This window comes from Scomber scombrus, chromosome 5 (genome assembly GCF_963691925.1).
Source record: "Scomber scombrus chromosome 5, fScoSco1.1, whole genome shotgun sequence".
In the NCBI taxonomy this organism is placed as follows: domain Eukaryota; kingdom Metazoa; phylum Chordata; class Actinopteri; order Scombriformes; family Scombridae; genus Scomber; species Scomber scombrus.
In genome coordinates, this window is record NC_084974.1 from 23,346,641 (window position 1) to 23,368,437 (window position 21,797).

At 37.8% G+C, this 21,797-nt stretch overlaps 2 protein-coding genes across 2 annotated transcripts; one reads left to right on the top strand and one right to left on the bottom strand.

The window, feature by feature from the left end:
- The first annotated feature begins 1,951 nt into the window (after positions 1-1,951).
- LOC133980620 (THAP domain-containing protein 5-like) lies at positions 1,952-8,719 on the top strand. Its single transcript, XM_062419379.1, has 5 exons — positions 1,952-2,111; positions 4,269-4,452; positions 5,513-6,330; positions 7,966-8,152; positions 8,379-8,719. Exons 1-5 carry the CDS (start codon positions 2,038-2,040, stop codon positions 8,499-8,501), a joined length of 1,386 nt encoding a protein of 461 aa, XP_062275363.1. The 5' UTR covers positions 1,952-2,037; the 3' UTR covers positions 8,502-8,719.
- Positions 8,720-10,687: 1,968 nt separating this feature from the next.
- gipr (gastric inhibitory polypeptide receptor) lies at positions 10,688-21,519 on the bottom strand. The gene is made up of 14 exons (XM_062419899.1): positions 21,469-21,519; positions 19,836-19,932; positions 19,425-19,532; positions 19,106-19,227; positions 18,212-18,318; positions 16,247-16,400; positions 15,219-15,378; positions 14,871-14,931; positions 14,593-14,662; positions 13,708-13,796; positions 11,867-12,005; positions 11,703-11,744; positions 11,437-11,547; positions 10,688-10,972 (listed from the first exon to the last, which is right to left on the bottom strand). The coding sequence occupies exons 1-14, from the start codon at positions 21,517-21,519 to the stop codon at positions 10,688-10,690; spliced, it is 1,596 nt and encodes a 531-aa protein (XP_062275883.1).
- Positions 21,520-21,797: the final 278 nt, after the last annotated feature.

A 21,797-nucleotide genomic window follows, 5' to 3' on the forward strand; every position in this document is an offset into this window, starting at 1 on the left:
GTCCAGTGATTTTAGAAAGAAGTTTGTATCTTTATTTATGTCACTGATGGTGTCCTCTTGTTGGGGGAATTTTTGAAATTTTGGCTATTTATAAAAACAATTATTTACTTATTCACAAAAAGACAAAAAAAAAAGCCTCCCTCCAGTCAAAAATATGCTTTCCTTGTACCTATGAAGAATGATGTATGTGCAGAGTTTGACACCAGAAGGCTGTTTTCATCTGCTGAAAATGGAAAGCTGCTCTGTGCTTATTGAACATATTTTAAAAGGGGCATATTTCTAATGAGCATGATTTGTAACATCACAACTAATTTGAAGACAATCCTGACCCAATATTCAATTTAAAGAAGTGTAATCTGAAAATTTGAAACTTCTTCAATGCACAAACACTGAGAATGAACTTAAAAGTGTATTAGGAGACAACTTTTGTCTAACTTCTGAAATCACATATTTGCATGTTCATAGGTTCTGGAAATTTTAACAATGGAGGAAGACTAGATGTTTAATAATTGTAGATTTGAATCATATATCATATATTAAAATAATATTATGGTTCAAATTAGAATATTTTATATTGGGACAATAATTCAGGCTGGGAATTTGACTTCATTACAGGCCACCCTTGTTTTACACACCACCAGACCTTTAATTTTGCAGGCTAACACTATTTGTTGATATAACAGTTCAAAGAATAGTTATAAATTTGGCACTGTGCAGTCAACAATTGCATATAGCATACTCTACATGTTCAGCGTTGTGCTTTTAAGTGGTACTTGAAAGTTCCTGCTCTGTGTCTGACTCTGAACTGTCCTCCAGTTCTGCAGGAGCACCTGTAGCATTAGTGCTGCTGCTGCTGCTGCTGCTGCTGCTGCTGCTGCTACTTCCTTCTCCACCTTTGCAATGGAAAACCCAAGCATAGGTCATAGTTTTCAGTTCGACCTTTTTCTATTCTAGAGATGTAATTATTAGCTGTCACTATCCTCCACACCATAACAACAATACGCAGTATCTAACTAGTTACATGTAATGGCGTTATGTAATTTAATTTCAAAATAAATGTAACTGTAATCTGTTACAGTAACTGAGAAAAAAAGTGTGATTAAATTACACTTGTGAAAATGTTGGGGGTTACAAGGGAGGTTACATCTGAAATCAGACCTTTAAGATTTTGCTCAGGAGGGTTTTTTCCTCATTTTTTAATATTTAACATGTTACTGAATACATATATTGCTGTTTTTAATTCTTTGAAATCAATATATTTTTTATATTTTGTAAATTAATCATGACGTGGGCTTATTTGGAGCACACGTTGGCCTTAAATGGTGTCACAGTGCCAATTAAGCCCATGCCAAACTTTTGACTTTTTTCATCAAATATCTTTATTTTATATTCCAATATCTACATGAACTAATGAATGCATTTCAAATGAGAGATAAATCTTGCTTTATAAGAAATAATCTCCCTTATAAATCACGTCAGTATCCATGAAAAACACACTTACCCTAACAGCTGAAAACATGGTTAGAAAATTAGAAAAGTAATCAAAAGTAATAAGTTAGCCTACATTACTTTAAGTAAGTGAAATAGTTACATCACTTATTACATTTTGAATAGGGTAACTATTACATTTCCAAAGTAACCTTCCCAACAGTGAAAATAAGAGACAGCAACTTCAAACCACACAATATCAATAAAACAAGAACATGAAATATATCTAAGCCAAATACGAAGCTTAGAAAAAAATGTGAAATTACTTTACTATCATAATCAGCTTTATAGGCCACATAGCTGTAATGTCCTTTATTACTGTGCACTACGGAAGAGAAACACTCCCGTATCTATCCAGCATGACAGTCGCATCTATTTGACATCACACAGTCTGAACAGCTGATCGTCTTTCGTCAGCTATGCGCCACGCGTTGACAACACACAGCACGAGTTTCACCTTGTTGTTGGAGCAGCCAGCTGCACACACGCGGAGATAGATAACAAACAGTAACAACAACCCCTGAGACTCTACCTGAGGACTCACCTGAGATGCCAAAATACTGTTCAGCCCCGAACTGTAAGAGCGACTCCGGCAGCGGCAGCGACAGGAGGAGCTTTTACAAGTAAGCTGCTTTTTATATTGAACAAGTGTTTTAGCTGATTCATTAATGCTGCTGCTGGGATGAGCGTCATCTCACTTTAAGCAACATCTTTTACATATGTGCCTACTAAAATAAGTCGAAGCAGTCATTAAATATCAGTATCTGTTGTTGTTTTTTTTGGACGAATTACATATTCTCGTCTTATTTTGACCTTTGAAACGGTCTCATTTCTTCTGATTAGATCATCATTTGTTGTAGAAAATCCTTAAATTGAGTTTTTACAGAGGGGCAAACATTTATTTAAATATATGCATAAATATAAATATATATAATTGTTATTATTTCTGAGAGTGGTGCACTCAGTTGTAATACGTGGATTTGTCGAGCAATACAGGAAGCTGGACTGTAATGATGATGTCATCTTAACACCGGAGCTGATTCACAGGACAGGAATAACAGCTCTCATCATGATTCAGTGTGTGTGTGTGTGTGTGTGTGTGTGTGTGTGTGTGTGTGTGTGTGTGTGTGTGTGTGTGTGTGTGTGTGTGTGTGTGTGTGTGTGTGTGTGTGTGTGTGTGTGTGGGGGGTATCTTTAAAAAAATAAGTTTACATTAAGATTAAACACAATACACATAGCGCTAAGAATGCCTGCCTACCATATTAAACTGCTTTTTTGGGAACACCTGTGCAATTTAATGCGCAGCTCTGCCATACACCCTGCTTTTGTGAAGCTTATACATTGCCAGAAAAGTGATGATTCTACTTTTATGTGTATTTTTGAGGTCATATTGGGTGGTGAACGTGCAATAGGGTGCATTACAGTCACCGGCCACTTCATTAGGTACACCTGTGCCACACACAAAAAAGTAAAATGATCTTGTTAAAATCCTTTTAAAAAGGCTACTACAATCAATCAATCAATCATTATAGAGAGTCTATAAATATGCAAATATACAGTCACTGGTCTCTTTATTAGGTACATCTGTGTAATCTAATTCACTTCAATACAACACACAATACTCTGCTAGGCCTATAAATTCTACATTTATGAAGTTTATTGATTTGATTTTTTGTTGAAAAAAGGTGATAATTTACTTAATGTTTATTACTGAGGTCGTACTAAGTGGTGGTGGTGTACTGGGGTGCATTATATTGAAAAGTGACCCTAATATTTTCCTCTTCATGTATGTTAATGTAGTGGACAAAATATTAGACAAGATAATAAGATAAGAATCCTTTTTTAGTCCCACAATGGGGAAATTTAAAGCATTATAGCAGCAAGTGGATAGTAAAAATAGAAAAAATAAAGAACAATAAATAACAAGTATAACAAGCAATATGAACAATAGGAAATAAAAATAGTAACAGTATGTTGGCACACCATTCAATATACACTCACTGGCTTCTTTATTAGATACACCTGTGTAATCTAATTCATTCCAGTACAACAGCTCTGCTTTAAATTCTACATTTTTGAAGTTTATATATTTCTAGTTTTTATTGACATTGTCAAAAAGGGATTTTTACTATTTGTATTTCCTTTTGTTCATATTGCTTGTTATACTTGTTATTTGTTCTTTATTTTTGCTATTCACTTTGCTACTGTAACACTTTAAATTGAACCATTGTGGGTATAAAAAAGGATAATTATCTTATGTTATGTAATATTTTGTCCACTCCATTAGTATGAGGAGGGCGAAATATTAGGGTCCATTTTCAATATAATGCACTCCACTACAACCTCAATAATCAACATAAAGTAAAAAAAAAATCAACTTTTTGACACTGTCAACCAAAACTGGAAATGTATTATCTTTGTAAATGTATAATTATTGACAGAGCTTTTGTACTGGATTGTATTACATTGCACAAGAGTTCCTAATAAAATGGGCGGTGAGAGTAAACAGACCAGCTATGCAAAGTATTAGAAACATGTCTCAACATAAATGCCAGCTCATGCAACACTGAAGCTGGATCACATTACATTAAACAGTGTTTAATTACTCAAGCCAAAATGTGATGAGTCTACAGTGTCAAATCATCATGAATAAGCACAGTGTAAATTCTGCTTTATGGTTATGTTTTTCCTTTTTCTAATTAAATTGTATACATATTTAACACTTGGAAGAGCCTAAGTGCGACCAGTGTCTCACATCTGGAGTCTTTATTGTCTCCCAGGTTCCCTCTACAGGACCCAGACCGGCTGCAGCAGTGGCTCAGGAACATGGAACGCGAGAACTGGATCCCGTCTCGACACCAGTACATCTGCCACGAGCATTTTGCGCCTTCGTGCTTTAAAGTGCGATGGGGCATTCGTTACCTTGAGAGCGATGCAGTACCCACTGTCTTCCAGAAGGCTGAGGTAAAGCAAAAAGGAGCTTAATGCTGTCTTATTCAGAAAGTTTGACTCCTCACAACATGAGTCATTTTGAAGGAGTCGTGGGTGTAGGATACTGAAGTGGTCTTTGTACAGATTACCAACAGAATATCCCTTTTTTCAAGACGCTGTAGTTCTTGAATATTTGCAATGTTTGAATACATCTTGTGTAATTTTTCCAGCATTTAATTACTTTCACTTGATTAATTGGACACAAATTTGTATTTGTGACACAATCATTATGAGGAGTTTGTTTTCAGCAAACCCCTCTCTGATGAAATATTTGCAGATTCATTGATTCAATATGGATGTTGAAGTAGTGTAGTTGTACTGTATAGTTGGTGATTTTCCTGTAGCAGCCAATAACGTAATAACGACCAATAATGTAATTACGTCCGATAACGTAATAATTATGCATGTTTTTTAATGCAATAAAGCGGATAATGTAATAACTTGCCAATAATGTAATTACATAACTGAACCAATAACCTATTATTACCTTATTGGTCGTTATTCATTATCAGCTCCTGTTATTATATTTGTAAAGGATTTATTTTTATTTTTATACCTAGCCAATGACGTAATAACTTCTTACATTATTGGCAAAAAGTTATTACGTTATTGGTTCAGAAATTGTATTACATTATCGGCTTTATTACATTAAAAACAGGCAAAATTATTACGCTATTGGTCGTTATTACCTTATTGGCTGCTACATTCCCCTTTAGTAAATTGTGCAGATCTTACATCAGACAGCAAAGAGTTACTGAAATGTTAAAATCTATTGTTATTAAAGTGAAATTAAAAGATCTTACATCAGACCAGAATGCAAAGAGTTACTGAAATATTAAAAATCATATTTGTACCAGAGCGAAATTCAACCATTTAACAATGAGTCATCGTGATCCTTTGGGAAACTTTCCTTTTCTTTGTTTCTTTTACTCTTTAAATTGCTCAAAGTTGACATGTGGACACAAATCATGTTACTTGTGTTTTGATGAACTCACATTTCACCTGCTTTTTTCTTTCTTTTTTTTCTTTCTAGAAACGGAAAGCCATGGATCTCACTGAGAAGAAACCAAAAGTGCTTCGAGCCAACAACAGTAATCAAAGCGTAACAGTGTTGGATGACAGGGCGGTGGCTAATGACGCCGTAGATGCAGAAAGCGTGTTGCATACGGTGCACCTGTATGAGATCACTGTCGACTCAGCGCAGCAGGGTGAAACCAGCCCGGTGGAGTCAGGCGATGTTGAAGAACCTGACAGATCTCTGCAGACAGACATGAATCATCAATGGGCTTCTGTAAATGGTTTCAACGCTGGTGCAAACTTCCCGTTAACTTTGATCCAGTCAGTAGATGATCTAAGTGACCACGGTGAGAACACAGAGGTGGTGGTGATGTCCGAATGTACTGCTGGTGAGAGCCAAGAGGAGCTTATGAATGGGATCACCGCTGCCATTTTAACTCAGGGCCAGCGGCTAGTGATGAATGACTCCACACTTGGCTGCACAGATGCGACCTCTCTCTGCGTCGAAGATATAACTTACACGACGGAGGAGTTCTCCGACATCCTAGAAGGCCACGAAACGCAAGTCATCGCCTACTTTGAGAAAATTCCAAACGTTTTTCCCTCCGAAACCTCTCAGTTCACGCTCTCCCCGGAGACCGTGCTGTCGTCGGCTCTGAGCTCAAAGCCCATTACGTCAACTCTGCCTATAGTGTCCAAACATGTGTCACCGTCGCCCACGTCCCTGGTCCTCACTGTGGAAAGGCTTGACACGGAGGGGGAGGAGGGAGACAACAACTGCATGCCAGAGGAGGACGGCACAGAGAGACAGGAACACCAGCTGGAGGAGCACTGGTGAGCGTTGACTCTCAATTTCAAACACGTGTCCATTTTTATATAAATCCAAACATTTATGGAGAATCTTCTTTATTATGCAAGGCCGAAGATGATGCTGGGTTAAATATTAGATCAGAGTTAATTAAGCAGCCTATAAAGATGCAGCACACAGTCAATACTAAAAAAATCGATATTAGACATTTGACTTTAAATTACAAAGGTGTACTTAAATAGTCGTGCTTTCTTTCTCATATCCATCATTCTGTTTTCCTCACATACAGGCTGCATGATAATAATTGAAACAACAGTCATATCTTTTTTTTAATTAATGTTAAATCATGATATTCATCCATCCTTTGCAAAAAAATAAAACATTTAATGCACTTTTAACTTTTAATTCAAAAAAATCTGCTTCCATAACACTGAATTCAATAAGCCAACAACAGTGTAAATAAAAGTGTAAATTACCCCTGATAGCTTAATTTTGAGGGACAAACTTATTGGGGATTGGACTGCTGTACAATTAGTTATACAGCTCTGCCCCACACAGACCTTTTCCTTACTAACCACTTGTTATCCCAAAACATGAGCGTTTCTCTTCAATTCAATTTTTGATTAAAGGCAGAATGAGAAGGATTTCCCTAACACAAACAATGTATAGACCAGGGTTATTATAGTTAACTAAAACTAAAACTAAGACTAAAACTAAAACTAGCGGTGAAAAAATAATTTAGTTATCTGAAATAAAAATAAAAATGATAGTTTAAAAAAAAACCTAAACTTAACTAAACTAATTAAAATTAAGTAAAAACTTAAAAGAACAATGCAAAACTAACTAAAACTAAACTGAATTGCAGATAAAATCAGCTTCGTTTTTGTTGTTGTTTTGTCCCTTTTTACTGTCCTGTTAAGTTTGACTTCTTTTAATACCTGGAAAACTAAAACTAAGACTTAAACTAAAAAAACTACTTAATCGCTTGTTAAACTTTCTGAAACTAAACTGAAATTAAAAAAACTAACTGAAAAACTAAATAAAAATAAAAACTAATGAAAATGTAATAAACTATAATAACCCTGGTAATTCCTCTCAATCATCACTTATGACCCACTAGAACTGTGTGACAGCCTGCAGAAAATCTGCCCTCTACCTCATTTTTTGGATGTTCCTGGGCGTCAGCCGTTGGGCAGTGAGTGTGTAGTCCTCAGCCAATAACAGCATGCAGGGTGTGACACCGGTACTCAATAAAAACATAGCGACATAGTTTTGCACTGCAGTTTTTAGTGCTTCTGGTATCATTGAGCATGTGAGAAGGGGCACACTTTAAATGTATTGTGTTTCCAAACCTCAACAGACAAGCCCTTCTCATTCTGCCTTTAATTTTTATTTATTAATTTTATTATTTATTTAAAGGTTTAATGATCAGGGACAATGCACATTAATAAAACATTTTAACAAATGTAAACATGCCAGAATTAGCCAAAAGTACTTTTACATCACATTTAATAATAAATGTAAAGCATGTTTTATGAGAGCAAAATATTTAGAAATGTGTCCCATGTGTAATTTTAGCATAATGGATGATGACTGACTTCTTATTGATGCTTTAGTACAGCATTCACCTTTTTCTTGTTTTACCATTTCCCCATAAACAGCTACCATAAGAACAGTCTGAGTAAGGAGCAGCTGGAGGCGATCGTGGCCGAGCTGCAGAAAAAGGTGAAAGTGCTGCAGCAGCGACACCGCCGCCACCTGGAGAAGCTTCTGGGCCTGGAGAACACAGTGAGCCAGCTGAGACAAAACAACCTGCTGAACGAAGAGCGACTGCAGCTGCTGGAGAGGGTGAGGAGCTAGAGGGGGTTGACGTAAATCAAGTCTAGATTTATGTTGACATTAATCTTCTAGCTGCTTTTACTCAAGTTTCTTTTAGATGTGGGTGTTACTCTAATGTTTCTCATGTTTGAACTTACATATATTTGGGAAATCATTTGTTTTGTGCATCCTCTGTGAATCATTTAAAAAAAGAATTATTCACTGCATTCACTCTTTCCTGTCTCATCCTCCTCAGGCTTACATACAGACCAGTGCAGCAGTGTCAGACGCCGATCAGACTGTGGCCATCATCTATGAGGAAGATGACGGTGCATATTTGTACACTCCACTGCTGAATGATGCAGAGGAAATGCTGTGAGGTGTCTAAAAAATCTATAGATATGTGTCTAATACTGTTGAAAACAAAATGCTACCTAATTTAGTTTTTTTTTTCCTTTTTCTAATAACTGAATGAAATCTGTATAAAATGCGGGAGTTTGGTGGTTGATATGCTGTTTAGCTTTGCACAAATACTGATGAGTAATTTAGGACAATATTGAATGTGTTTTTTTTAAGGTTTTCACTTCTTTCCTCCAACCACTTTTTATTTGACTTACTGAAGTATTTTTTAGTTTGTAATAATGTAAATATGAAATAAAAAATAACTTCTATATGGGCTTTGGGCTGAATTTCTAACGTTACCAAAGATTATTGAGCCAGCAGTGATATAAGAAAGAGTTTGATTTAATTGTCTTCGCGGACAGTTTTTGACCTTTTGCTCCTTCAGTAGCAACAAAGAAAATGAGTCATTACACTCTGGTTTATCTCTTGGCTCACAGTTAGGGACGGTTGCAGGTCTGATTCATGGAAGTTTCAGCTCTTATTTCCAACTCACACTGAACATGTTGCTGCACAGTGATAATTCAACAGTGACAGAAAGCAGCTGAATCGAGCTCAACAGTCTGTTCAGCTCACATCTCCAAAAGTAGGTTTACTACTACGGTTTCTGCCCTATAGATGAATAAAATGTAAAATGCAATATTTTTTCTACATAGTGAATTATCTAAGAAATCTAGTAAGGCTAATAAAGCTTGTACGACATTTGCTTCTCCCCCTTCCTAGCCAGTAGAGAACGTGGTTGTATTATAAATTTAATCTGGAGTCTAATATGAAGTTTAACTGAGGAGTTTATACACACATGAACAAGGGGAAGGGATGTAACAGAACACATCCTTTTATGAAAGTTGGACTAGCCAATAATGACTTGCGTTATCTAATTTGCTGCAAGGTTTTCCCTTTTTGGGTGGTAATAGAGGCTGTCAAGATTAACGATATTGTGGATGTGTGAAAAACTGGATCGGAACAAGAAATGACTCTGAGTAACAAGAGGAAGCAGTGAAGTAAAGAGAAGATGCAGAGAGAGGTAAAAAGACCTCATATGACAGGAGGAGCTGGACCAGAGCAAGTCTTACTGCACCGTACCCTGCACTTTGTTTATAGAGTACCCATTATTATCCTTTATCCATTATCAGGTGTAATTCATAGCTAAAACAGGCATTTAGTGCTGGCAAAAACCCATACATGTAGGACTTTAATAGGTTTATGAAAATATGTGGCTGCTCTTCCCCCAAATAACATTGTTCAGCAGTGTTTATTGGTGTTTGATGAAAGCTGGTTTTAAATGACTAATTTTGTATGATTGCACTAATTTGTAAGGTAATGGTATTAAGAAATATGAAGAATCTGTTTTAATGCAGAAAAATGAACACATTGAGCTAAGAAACAACTTAACAATACAAAAAAAAAAATATATCTAAAAGTGTACCATGGGGATTGAAATGACATGAATATTTCAGGGTGGGTATGCCTAACACTGTTGTAGATATGAGGAGAGCTTGGATGACTGGATGAAGATTGGCTTTTCTCAGAAAGAGGATAAATACCGTTGTGACGTCATCCACATAACAGTAAAACCGTTCAATTAAACACATTTCCATTTTTCAACACAAAACAAATTTTTAGGGTTATAAAAAGAACAGCTTGTGTAGCTTCTTCAATGTGGGGATGAAACCAGTGGAGACGAGTCCCGTCAGCTGTTGATTTACTGTGCAGGACACCACCATGAAGCCCTTGAGTTCATATTAACTGATTCACAAATGGACATTTTTTGCCTTCCATCAGAGGGGTCAAAGGTCAGGGCCAGCTACACAGAAGCACACCAGGATATGCTGTGAGATTCACTGTTACTAAGACTTGTAAGCAGGATCAATAAAAAACACACGATACCTAAAGATCCTCAAGATCCTCCTCAAGCGATGGGCTGTCTCTACACAACTTCCTATATGACATCATCAACAGCTGGCACTGAAGATAATGTAGATCCATCCATTTATTTCTGCTCAGCAGTCCAGGCGTGTCTTTAAATCTAAATTAAATGTTTTCTAAGTAATTCAATCATAACAACGGATGGTACATCCTCTCAGTCAGTCGGTCTGATTGCTTTGGATGTACTAATTACTGTTTCTTCCTCATTTTGCAGAAGACTTTAAAGGCCACATTTGATTTTCAGCAGTAGCTCTCGCAGCTCTTCTCGTCAACCCCTCCTCCTCCTCTTCCTCCTCCTCCTCCTCCTCCATCATGTTTATGAGTGGGGATGTAGCAGTAGTTCTTCAGCTGTCTGGCTCCCAGCGGATCCTGGTGGTTGGTGTAGGCGTGAGGAATGGGCAGCTGAGAGAGAGGAGGAGAAGGAGAAAGGTGAGGCTGGGCGGAGAGGCGACTGTTGTCTAGGCAACGTGCGACTGGGAGGCAGGGATGGTAGCAATGCTTGGATACTGGCACACTGGCACCAACCTGCAAAACAATAAAATTACAACATTATTTTGTTTTAGGAAAATCAAGTGTAGAGAACATAAGTTAACTTTTTCCACTGTATTAATGTGTATCAAACTTATAATAATCTGTTTAAGTTATGAATATGAATAAAAAAGATTACCAACCTAAAATCTACTGAAAGTAATGTAATGATTTATGGAAATATTTATAAATGACTTGCATAGCCTGTAGCTACAGAAGAAAGATCTGCAGTGGAGTAAAAGCTAAATAAAGGTTAAATGTTTCCAGTGCTCATACTTTAAAATACACACTTATAATACCAGCATAGTTTCCATGTTAACTTAAACAGTCTTTTCTTTTGGCCATGAAGCATGCAATTTGATTGAATGCATTTATCTCATATACACAGAGCCTGTAAATGTACACACAGCAAGAAAAACAATTTGAACAATTTACAATGTGTATTCATTCATGTGACAGGCTGCAGCGTTGGCGCCCACCTGTGGTGTGTTGCTCCCAGTGTTTCTCAGATCGTCAAGGTCTGTCATTCCCAGCTTCCACCTCTGCCACTTCTTCTTTATCTCTGCCTGCACCTGTGAGCAAATGATGAGTCAGAGTGAGACAAAGAAGTGGGCGGTAGGGTTGTAACAATGAGTAAATATACTAAATGGAGATAAATGAAATGAAACAAATAGAAGAGGCTAAACATTGTTGGAAAGGCACACACACATGCAAACACACCACTTACCTCCTTGTTGAGAAAACAGTAGAGGACGGCTACAAGTAAACCCTGTGTAAAGGGTGAACTAGAATTATTAATTGAACCAAACGCACAAACAGCATGAAATTATGTTTTGTAGTGCTGCTTTTGTTCAGCTATTTTTAGCCTGGATGAACAAATCCAGACTGTACCTGGAAAGAGCTGAAGAAGAGCTGAAAAAAGAGGATGACATTACGCAGGACGCCCTCTGTGTGCTCCTCTGTCAACACTGCAAAGACCGCTTCATGGATCCCCAGCAGAGGGATCAGGGTCAGGGTGGACTTGGCCAATCTGGAGACAAAGACACATGAAACAGATCAGATCATTGATATATTGATTTAGTTTGTGTCAGCACAGTTACATTTAATTTAATTTTGCGTTTTAGGTTAATTGTGTGCATTAAAAATGCCTTCTGCTTGACAAGAACACTGAATATAATAAAAAATATAATAAGTATAATAAAAATATAATATATTAAAAAATAATATTAAAAATGTACATATAAAATAATTAAAAATACATATATGTATAAATACAAATACATAAAAGAAATATAAAAAAATTCAAAAAATCACATAATCCAACAATAAAACAGAGAAGTCTATTACAGTCCACAGAGATGCAAAGAAACAAAGAGGAAAAAAGAGGGGCATTAAGCATTCAATTATATTTCTTTGCAGATTTTGTAAACACTTTTATTCTTGTTGCTTTGTTTTAACATACTTTTTTCCTTACAGGCATTAATCTAACCTCTCCTGCCTCTTTGGTCTTTGGCTTGATGCATTTCTAGTTTATTGCATATGTTTAACATCTTTATGTGTTTATGAATTGCGTCTTCTCTGGTATTTTTAAAGACCATGGCATGTTTCCCTGAAAGTGACAATGACATGCAGTAAAGTACAGTGAACCTTGCAATTACTGCTAATGCCTTGCAAACCCTGAAACTTTGAAATAATTATAAAAAACAGTTTTTAGTGTCACATGATGTTGTTTCAGAGGTTGTCCTACTCTGATACAAATAAAAATCCATGCAGAACTTTTGCACACTTTTCATATTACACATACATTAATATTGACTTTCATAACCCCACCCAGGTCATTTGAAAGCCATGAAAGCTATCACTCAACCTCTGAGCACTTTCAGTCACAGATAAGAAGCTCATTTCAAGATAAGTGCTGACATGGGCTCTGTGCATTTCCACTAATATTAATTCAGCTCTGATCTTGTAATGAAGCTTAGCGGAAGTTCAAACAGGAAGATCATCTTTTTCGTATGCTCACGTCATAGTTTAATTTCTTATTCTTCGCTCCTTCTCACAGCTCATACTGATTTCTGTCAAAGCTCATAATTTCCCTGCCGTCATTTCTGGGCCATTTATTAAGAAGTCAGCTGTTCACATCACCTGGTCCAATCTAACCAATAATTTGGTGACACACCTTCTTTGACAGCCGATCATATTGCAGCTGTATTTTTTTAAATGTTCTCCTTCTCTGCTCAGGTGCTTTCTTGATGCTGTTTTTTGCGACCCACCACCTCCCCATCACCACCCAGTCACATTCATCAATGCATCACTTCATCAACCTCATCAGCCCGATCAGTCTCAGCAGAAGTCACATTGATGTCAACTGTCTCTGTGCTCTCTCCTCTCTCCTTTTTTCCCCTTTCTCCCTCTCTTCTTTATTTCTCCCTTCTCTCCCTTTCCCTCTCTCTCTCTCTCCCCTCAACCCCAACCGGTCCAAGCGCCAAAGACTTAATAATCATTAATATCATCTGTATAATAAACAACTCTTTTTTACTTTATTCTCCTGATAGAAATGCACCAGTAAGGAGGCTTCCCAAACTACTTAATTAGTGTCATGCCCACTGCAAATACCGTTTCCAATGAATAGGGAGATGTACGTGCAGGGGGAAGTTTATGTTATTTTTTTCCCCTCAGTGTTTTTTGAGGGGAAATTAAAATGACATCAAAACTGCCATTCTTTTGTGTCTAACCTGAACTTGTAGTCGGTGTATCTCATCTGATGGGCCTTCAGTTTGGATATAAGGATCTGGATGATGCGTATAAAGATGAAGAAGTTCACCTGAAGAGATAAAAATGAGAGAAATAACAGACTCATCAAACAGGTCGTTCACATCCAAAGATATGGTTCCAAATTTCATTAAATGACAGTTCAGAGCACGAACTTAAAGCTATCACATTTAGAACACCCTTTAATGAAAGCTTTCAATCAAAGCTGATTTCAACAAACAAATCAAACAAATCAGTAGTTAGATGTTTGACCGCTTTTAAATTGGAACTGAGTCTTGACCCCAATTTGTAGACATCTGGCACTATCTAACACCTAACACTGAAATACATCCAGTTCACATTACTGCCACCAAGTTCTCATTGACTGGAAGCTACTATGAGCCACCCATGACCTTTAATCCCCGACTGGCTTCTGAAAGTCAAATGTAACACAGACATGTCCACCCTCGTTATATGTACATGTTCATTTGTGTGTGAGTCTTCTTTTTATATGTGTGTGTGTGTTCATGATTGAATGATTTCAGTGAGCACACGCTGCGGGTCATGTCATGTACCGTACATGTGATGTATCTGCACTATGTCAACCAGTGACCCCCAACACACTCCTGAAGAGGAGCTGTGAGTATTCAGTGCACATATGATGAGAGACATGACATAGAAAACATGTGTTCTCATATTCAATGTGTCTGTTTTATGTGCATGCTGTCTGCATTAATATGGACCAGAGAGTTTAGTAGGCTGTGAAACATCCTACTATGTGTGTGTGTGTGTCGGTATGTGTGTGTGTGTGTGTGTGTGTGTGTGTGTGTGTGTGTGTGTGTGTGTGTGTGTGTTTGTGTGTACGTTACCAGAATGGCCAACAGGATTGGAGTGCGGATTATCCACCAGTGCTCCGTGGTCTCGTTCATCTCCCAACACCTACAAACACACAAAAAGTTACCAATAATATACGTTTATGAGGTGCAGATATGGTTTTCCTCAGATGACTTTTCTATATCCAGGAGTTTTGGAGTGTTTTTCATCAGGCTTACATCATGGCTACTCAGTATAGAACATCATAATGTAAAATGTGAGGCAAGCTGTCAGCACAAAATTTGTCAAAGAAGCTAAAATAAAAATGTCTCACCTTGTGTTTTCAAACAGGTAACGTACAATAATCCAAGGAACAACAAATAACACTGGAGTGCCTGACACAAAACAGAAAACAGACATGAAATATGTAAGTATAGAAAGTTCTAAACACTACAGCAAATTAATTTAAACATGATGTGTATACATTGCTGTCAATAAATAATTTCCCTTTATTTTTATTTTATGTCCATTTCAACTGTGCTGTATGTGGCTACTTTTCTGATTCCTTGTGTGTGTGTGTGTGTGTGTGTGTGTGTGTGTGTGTGTGTGTGTGTGTGTGTGTGTGTGTGTGTGTGTGTGTGTGTGTGTGTGTGTGTGTAGGGTAGTGTAGTGTAGTGTGTACCCCAGCCTATGAGTAGGTAGCCACAGAAGTAGCGGTTTTCAGGGAACACCACCAGCACCAGCAGATTGTGTAGATACAGGCCCTCCACCAGCAGCCAGTAGTAGTTTGCTCCCACGCAGTACTGCATCAGCACCTGAGCCACGCGGCAGCTGGACACTTCCTGATGTTTGTGTGTGTGTGTGTGTGTGTGTGTGTGTGTATATATGTGTGTTCGTGTGTGTGTGTGGGAAGAGATAAAATGTCATCAAAATGTCAGGAGTGACACATTTTCAGTGTTAATGGTATATTTCATTCCATTCACTTCAATTTACAATTTAAACCAGTAGAACATTCTCACTTATATAATATATTTTACAGATTTGTATTGCAATTTTTTTTCTTTCTCTTCCTATATTATTTAGGATTACTTATTTTTGACTGTTATGCACCACAATCCTAAGGCAAATTCCCTTTCTTTGTAAACGTACTAAGCAATAAACCAGCTGTATCAGTCAGACCAAACTCAAGTCTAAATTGTATTAATTCCATGGTCCTGTCATTATAACTAGTACCCGACTCTCTCTTATAAATGTTTTTACATTCATTTAAGGAATGAAACAGGTTTGAAAATACATTCTACAACAATGTTTATGAATGTAATAATGAGTGTCCTTGAAATAATTTGTTTTCTGCATTTTTTTTCTTAATCTCTCTCACTGTTTCTTTTGTGTGTGCATGTGGTCTGTCATATGCTACTTTTGGGGATACATTTAAGACTTAGGGGACTTGTCCAATTGAGGACAAAAGCCATGTCCCCAATTGGGGAAAAAAGATTTTTGGGTCATTGGTTAATGTTAGGGTTAGGATTAGGGTTAGGCAAGTAGTGGTGATGGTTAGAGTGTGTAAGTAAGTCTCCAAGAAATGAATGTTAATCTATGTACTGTCCCCAAAAGTGACCATGAACTGATATCTGTGTGTGTGTGTGTGTGTGTGTGTGTGTGTGTGTGTGTGTTTGTATGTGTGTGTGTGTGTGTGTGTGTCTTTCCTACCTGATCACTGAGTACTTCAGAGACATTCCTGTCGTCCCTGAACTCAGGAGTGTTAGTGCTCAGCAGGGCATCTCTGCACAGGATTGAAACAGCTCGCAGGATGAACGATGCAAACAAGTTGCTGTGGATGTAGTTCCTGGTGCAGTGCAGCTTCCTGCAGACATAACACACACACCACAGCTGTGTCAAACACATTCAATCACACTGCTAAATACATGTCACACAGAGGGTGAAATGTCAGCACTGCCTCTCAGATTTGATTATGGAAGTGAGTGAATAAACTTGACCTCAAGAAAAAACACACATACACAAAGAGCGCACACTTGTTTGCAGAGGTTAAGTGAAAATCTGAGGTCTGTTTACTTTCATTTTGCTGCATCTTTCCTTTTAAGTGCCTGTTGCTTTTTTCACTACATCATTTTAGGCAAGGCAAGGAAAGTTTATATGGTTAGCACATTTCAACAACAACAAGTGCTTTGCATAAAACATAAAAGGCTTCAAGACAGGATATAAAAGCAACACATGCCAACATAAAAAGAGTCTTCATCCGTGATTTGAGAGAACTGAGAGTTGCAGCAGACTTGCAGTCTTCTGGGAGTTTGTGTCAGATATGTGGAAAATAAAAACTGAATGCTGCTTCTCCATGTTTAGTTTGGACTCTGGGGGACAGAAAGCAGACCTGTTCCGGACGACCTGAGAGGTCTGGATGATTCATATCTCAGCGGCAGATCAGAAACGTATTTTGGCCTTAAACCATTCAGTGCTTTATAAACCAACAGTGGTATCCAGACAGTTATTTGACAGACAGAAAGCCAGTGAAAGGATCTGAGAACTGGATTGATATGATCCATTTTCTTAGTCTTACTGGCATTCTGATCAACTTTTCAGGGAGACCTGGAAAGACGCTGTTACAGTAGTCGAGTCTACTGAAGATAAATGCATAAGGTATAAATATAAGGCACTGACTGTTCGACTAATCTTATAAAGTTTTGTCAGTGAAAAAGGAGGCAAATTCATCGCCCTGCTGGAGAGAAGTTCAGAGGCTACTAACATGGAGGGTTTGTTAGCATGTTGACAGCAGCAAACAAGGCGCGTGCGTTAATATTGTTTTTTGGTGATAATGTCAGAGAATGACTGCTTTGCATTTCTCAATTCCAAATTTATAAATGTCATAATGAACCAGGAGATTTGTTTTTTCGCTACTTGCATTCAGCTTTCCAACATTCTCTTTTGTCTATTTTAATCAGCATTTTATTTCTCCATGGAAATCTTTTCTTACCAGGGACCAGCTTCACTTTAGTGCGTGTAATGACGTCTTTAACATTTGAAATTTTAGAATTTAAATTACCTTCAAGCTCATTGACTGAGACCCAAGAGAGGGGGTAGTGTGGAAGAGAAAACCAGATTAAATATTTCACTGGTGTTTTCAGTGATGTAACATTACATCATCACCACAATCTTAGACATTTTCAGACCCTTGGAGTCTTGGACATGATTAAGTCCAGAGTGTGCCCCTGTTGTGTGTGGGCTACGTCACATGCTGAGTTAGTCCGTAGTTATCAAGAACACAACACAGTTTTTTTTAGTGCTGCTGTCCTGGGGGTTGTCAACATGGACGTTAAAATCACCAACAATAACTACACAGTCCAAGTCAACACAGATAACAGACACAGAAGCATTGAATTTTGCTTTTAACGACCAGCATAAAAGGTCTGACCTCGATAATTGCAAAAAAAAAGTGCAAGTGGTAAAACCTTTTTCATAGAATGAATATCTATTTTTCTTTCTTTAAATGGGAGAAAATGCTTAATCAAACTATTAAAATCTAGGTGAACTTAAAAAAAAAAAGTTAATTTAGGATACAGTATTTAAGATATTTAAAGATATACATACATACTAGTTTTGGAAATGGTTAATTAGTTAAAGTTATGAGACAGTAAGTAAAGTAAAATATAAAAGCCTCACCTGAATAGCAGCAGAATAATCAGAGCCAGGGAAAGACTGGCCAGACTGAGGCAGTATCCCACTGTGTACATTATTCTGAAGAATCTGAAGATCAACATCTGCTTCTCCTGCAGCAAAATGCAACCAAAACACAAGAGTGAATAAATACTGTAGACAAACCCCCCCCCCCCCCACGATGAATTTTTTTTTTATTTATTGTGCATCAAGTTTGATTCTTTTTAATTGTTAATTTGTTTAGGAAGTGGCTAATAGTACAGATTCGTCCATGTCACTAGTCTGTTTATTGTTGGTACAACATTATTACACACTTGCATTGATATTGATTGTACAAAGCCATGTGATCAAATTCACATTTTGCACAATTGGAGCTTTTCTTTGCAGATGATACGCCAATCCTTCCCGTGGTTTGGGTAAAAAATGGTTTCAGCACAAAAAGCACTTTGTTAGGGTAAAGGAAAGATCATGGTTTGGGTTAAACAGTAAAATGTGATACAATCTCACTAAAGTCTTACAGCACTAAATTGCTTAATGCCGAAACCCATTCCATACCAATAAAATAAACTACTATCAGCACAGAAAACCAACAGCTTGTGGACTACTAGTGTAAAATCCGGTTCCATATTGATAGCTGATAAATTACTGCACTGGCTCCATAGCCATAAGTAGCCTAATGCCTTTTTTTTAAGGTTTCACTCCCTTCTGCAGTGTGTCAACCCAAGATATATTCTGCATGAAGAAGAGAAATACATCAGAATATGTCCTTATAAGCAGTAGTAATAAGTAGAAACAAACTGTAAAACCTGCGTAATTTTAAGGTTTATCAGTGATCAATATTTCATTTTCTCTTTTCCACAGTGATGAAAGTTGTTGCATTATGTATGTGTGTGTATGTACCTCAGCTTCTTTTTGCCTGTTGTCATCGCTGCACTGGGAATGGTCCCTCCAGGTGGGGCTGGAGTTGCTGGTGGCCCACTGACCATCAGGGCCACATTCCCGCAACACGAAACCATTACGCACTACACAAACACACACAACAGAGGCTGACACACACACGCTTGATCAAATATAGCAGTATAAAAATAAACTGTGAAAAGTGTGTGTGTGTGTGTGTGTGCGTGTGTGTGTGTGTGTGTGTGTGTGTGTGTGTGTGTGTGTGTGTGTGTGTGTGTGTGTGTGTGTGTGTGTGTGTGTGTGTGTGTGTGTGTACTCATACCTTGGTTGTACCAGGGCAAGAACGAGGGGCAGGGCACTTTGACTGTGGAGTTAGGCTTTCCATATAACCAGCAGGCGTACATGTCAAACGAAGGATGACAATACACTCCTAAGAGGAGAGGAGAGGAGAGGAGAGGAGAGAAGAGGAGAGGAGAGGAGAGGAGATGAGAAGATAAGAGAGGAGAGGAGAAGAGAAGAGAAGAGAAGAGAAGAGAGGAAATTACATTATGTAGTGGATGCAGCAGTTTTTATCTTCATTCATTTCTATTATGAAATTTCCAAATTTTAGCTTTGATGTCTGACTTTATTTAAACTCTCTTAGGACTATATTCAGCTATTTAACATTTATATTTAATCCTTTTTAAAAAAAAATTAAAATTTTGCCATTAAGGTGCAGTTGTGTGTGCGTTACCTATAGGCTTGGGCTCTGTCTTCATCCGGAGTTCACATTCATTCTTGTATTGGATCCATTGCTCCAATGTAGCTTTGGCAGTCCTCCCTGACACACACTAAACACACACACACACACACACACACACACACACACACACACACACACACACACACACACACACACACACACACACACACACACACACACACACACACACACACACACACACACACACACACACAATATCAATATCAGTAACACTCATAACACACACAATGATTTCTTACCATTGCCTGTGTGTTGTAGTGCTTGACTCTATTTTCTGTGCATGAACAAGTTCAACTGGACGTAATTCAACACAGCACCCTGTGATAAATCCATCTTTTATGAAGTTTAGCATATTACATATTTATGGACAGTCTATTTAAATCTACTGTAATTTCCGAGGCTGTAGTTAGAGGTAGTGCTGTGTGACAAGCAGTTAAAAGCAGACTCAGCAGACAGAGTGAACAGGGACCTTGAGTAGGAACAGCGTGAGACTGAAGAGGGGAAAGACTGATGGAGATGGCAAGCCAAGGCACTGTTGTATTGGGCTGCATTAAACTGAAATATGGGGGTGTATATTTCAGACTGTTATAAATGAGGATGATAAATTCTTAAGATAAAGCAGGACTGTTCCCAATTAGGGGTCAGCTTTATGTTCCCACAGCCCTATGTTCCCTCAGCCTTATGTTCCCTCATTTTCCACCAATTTCCCTAATGCACATAACTGAAATTCTTTATTTTATTATTTATCTGAGGTAACATAGGGCTGAGGGAACATAGGGCTGTAGCAACATAGGGCTATGGGAACATAGGGCTCAGGGAACATAGGGCTGTGGGAAAATAGGGCTGTGGGAACATAGGACTGAGGGAACATAAACACGCTCCCATTACATTCAGCTAGGTTTAGCTACTAAACTGATAGTATATTTTGTACAGGGACATGGTTTAAATGAGACATATTATGCATATTTATGTGTTGTATTTGACAGTTATACAGTTCAAAAATATAATTTAACTGTTCTGACCCTTTATGCACCCCCTCAGCTCAGCCTCTGTCTGAAAGCGTCCATTTTAACACCTGTCTCTATAAGGCCCCCCCTCCACTCTGTTCTCAAGAGACCACTCAAGAGACTTTCACTAGCCCTGGAGGCTATTTTAACAAATCATGCAACAAACTATAGCAGGATTTCACTAGTTTTTCCTCATTCTTTACTTGAAATGTCAACTTCTCAAATCTGTGTTTGAGCCGAATTCTAATCAAAAATATGTGAGTGGATAATGCATGCCTTAGCAACAAGGCTACAAAATGAACAGCTGTTTATAGGCATGTATGACAAGCCACCATCAGCTTGTCGGCAAGGTAGAAGAAAAAAAAAGAAGCATAATATGTCCCCTTTAAAACATCAGAGACTGGGTTGTTTCAGGTTACAACTGTGCTCTCCCTTTCTCATTAGAAATAGGCTGTAAGACTCAAATTTCACCCAAAATTAAAATCAAAATGAGTGTAAAGGATGTCAGATAAATAAAAGCAATAAAAACATCACTTGCTCATCATAAGCTGCTGTGTCATCAGTTAAATGTCACATAATGTCTCTCTGGTACATACCACAGTCCCGACCAGGAGGATGAGGATGAGGAATGTGTCAGAAGCCTTCATCACTTAGCGGTATGCCATGTGTGGCCACTGGGAGATCATCTCAGAGTTTAAGAAGATAAAACAGGATTACTGAGGGATCATCAGAGGTCAAGTACAGGAAATCATGGGATAAGTTGAAGATCATTTGTCAGTCCCTTTACAACTCTGCACCTCACTGCCTTGAATTACATAAAATAACGGTTTGCTGATGATAAAGACAAAGAAAAATTGTCATTTAATGTTTGGTTTACATCTAAAAATGTGGCAGTGCATGAGAAATAAACAAAACTACAACTGAC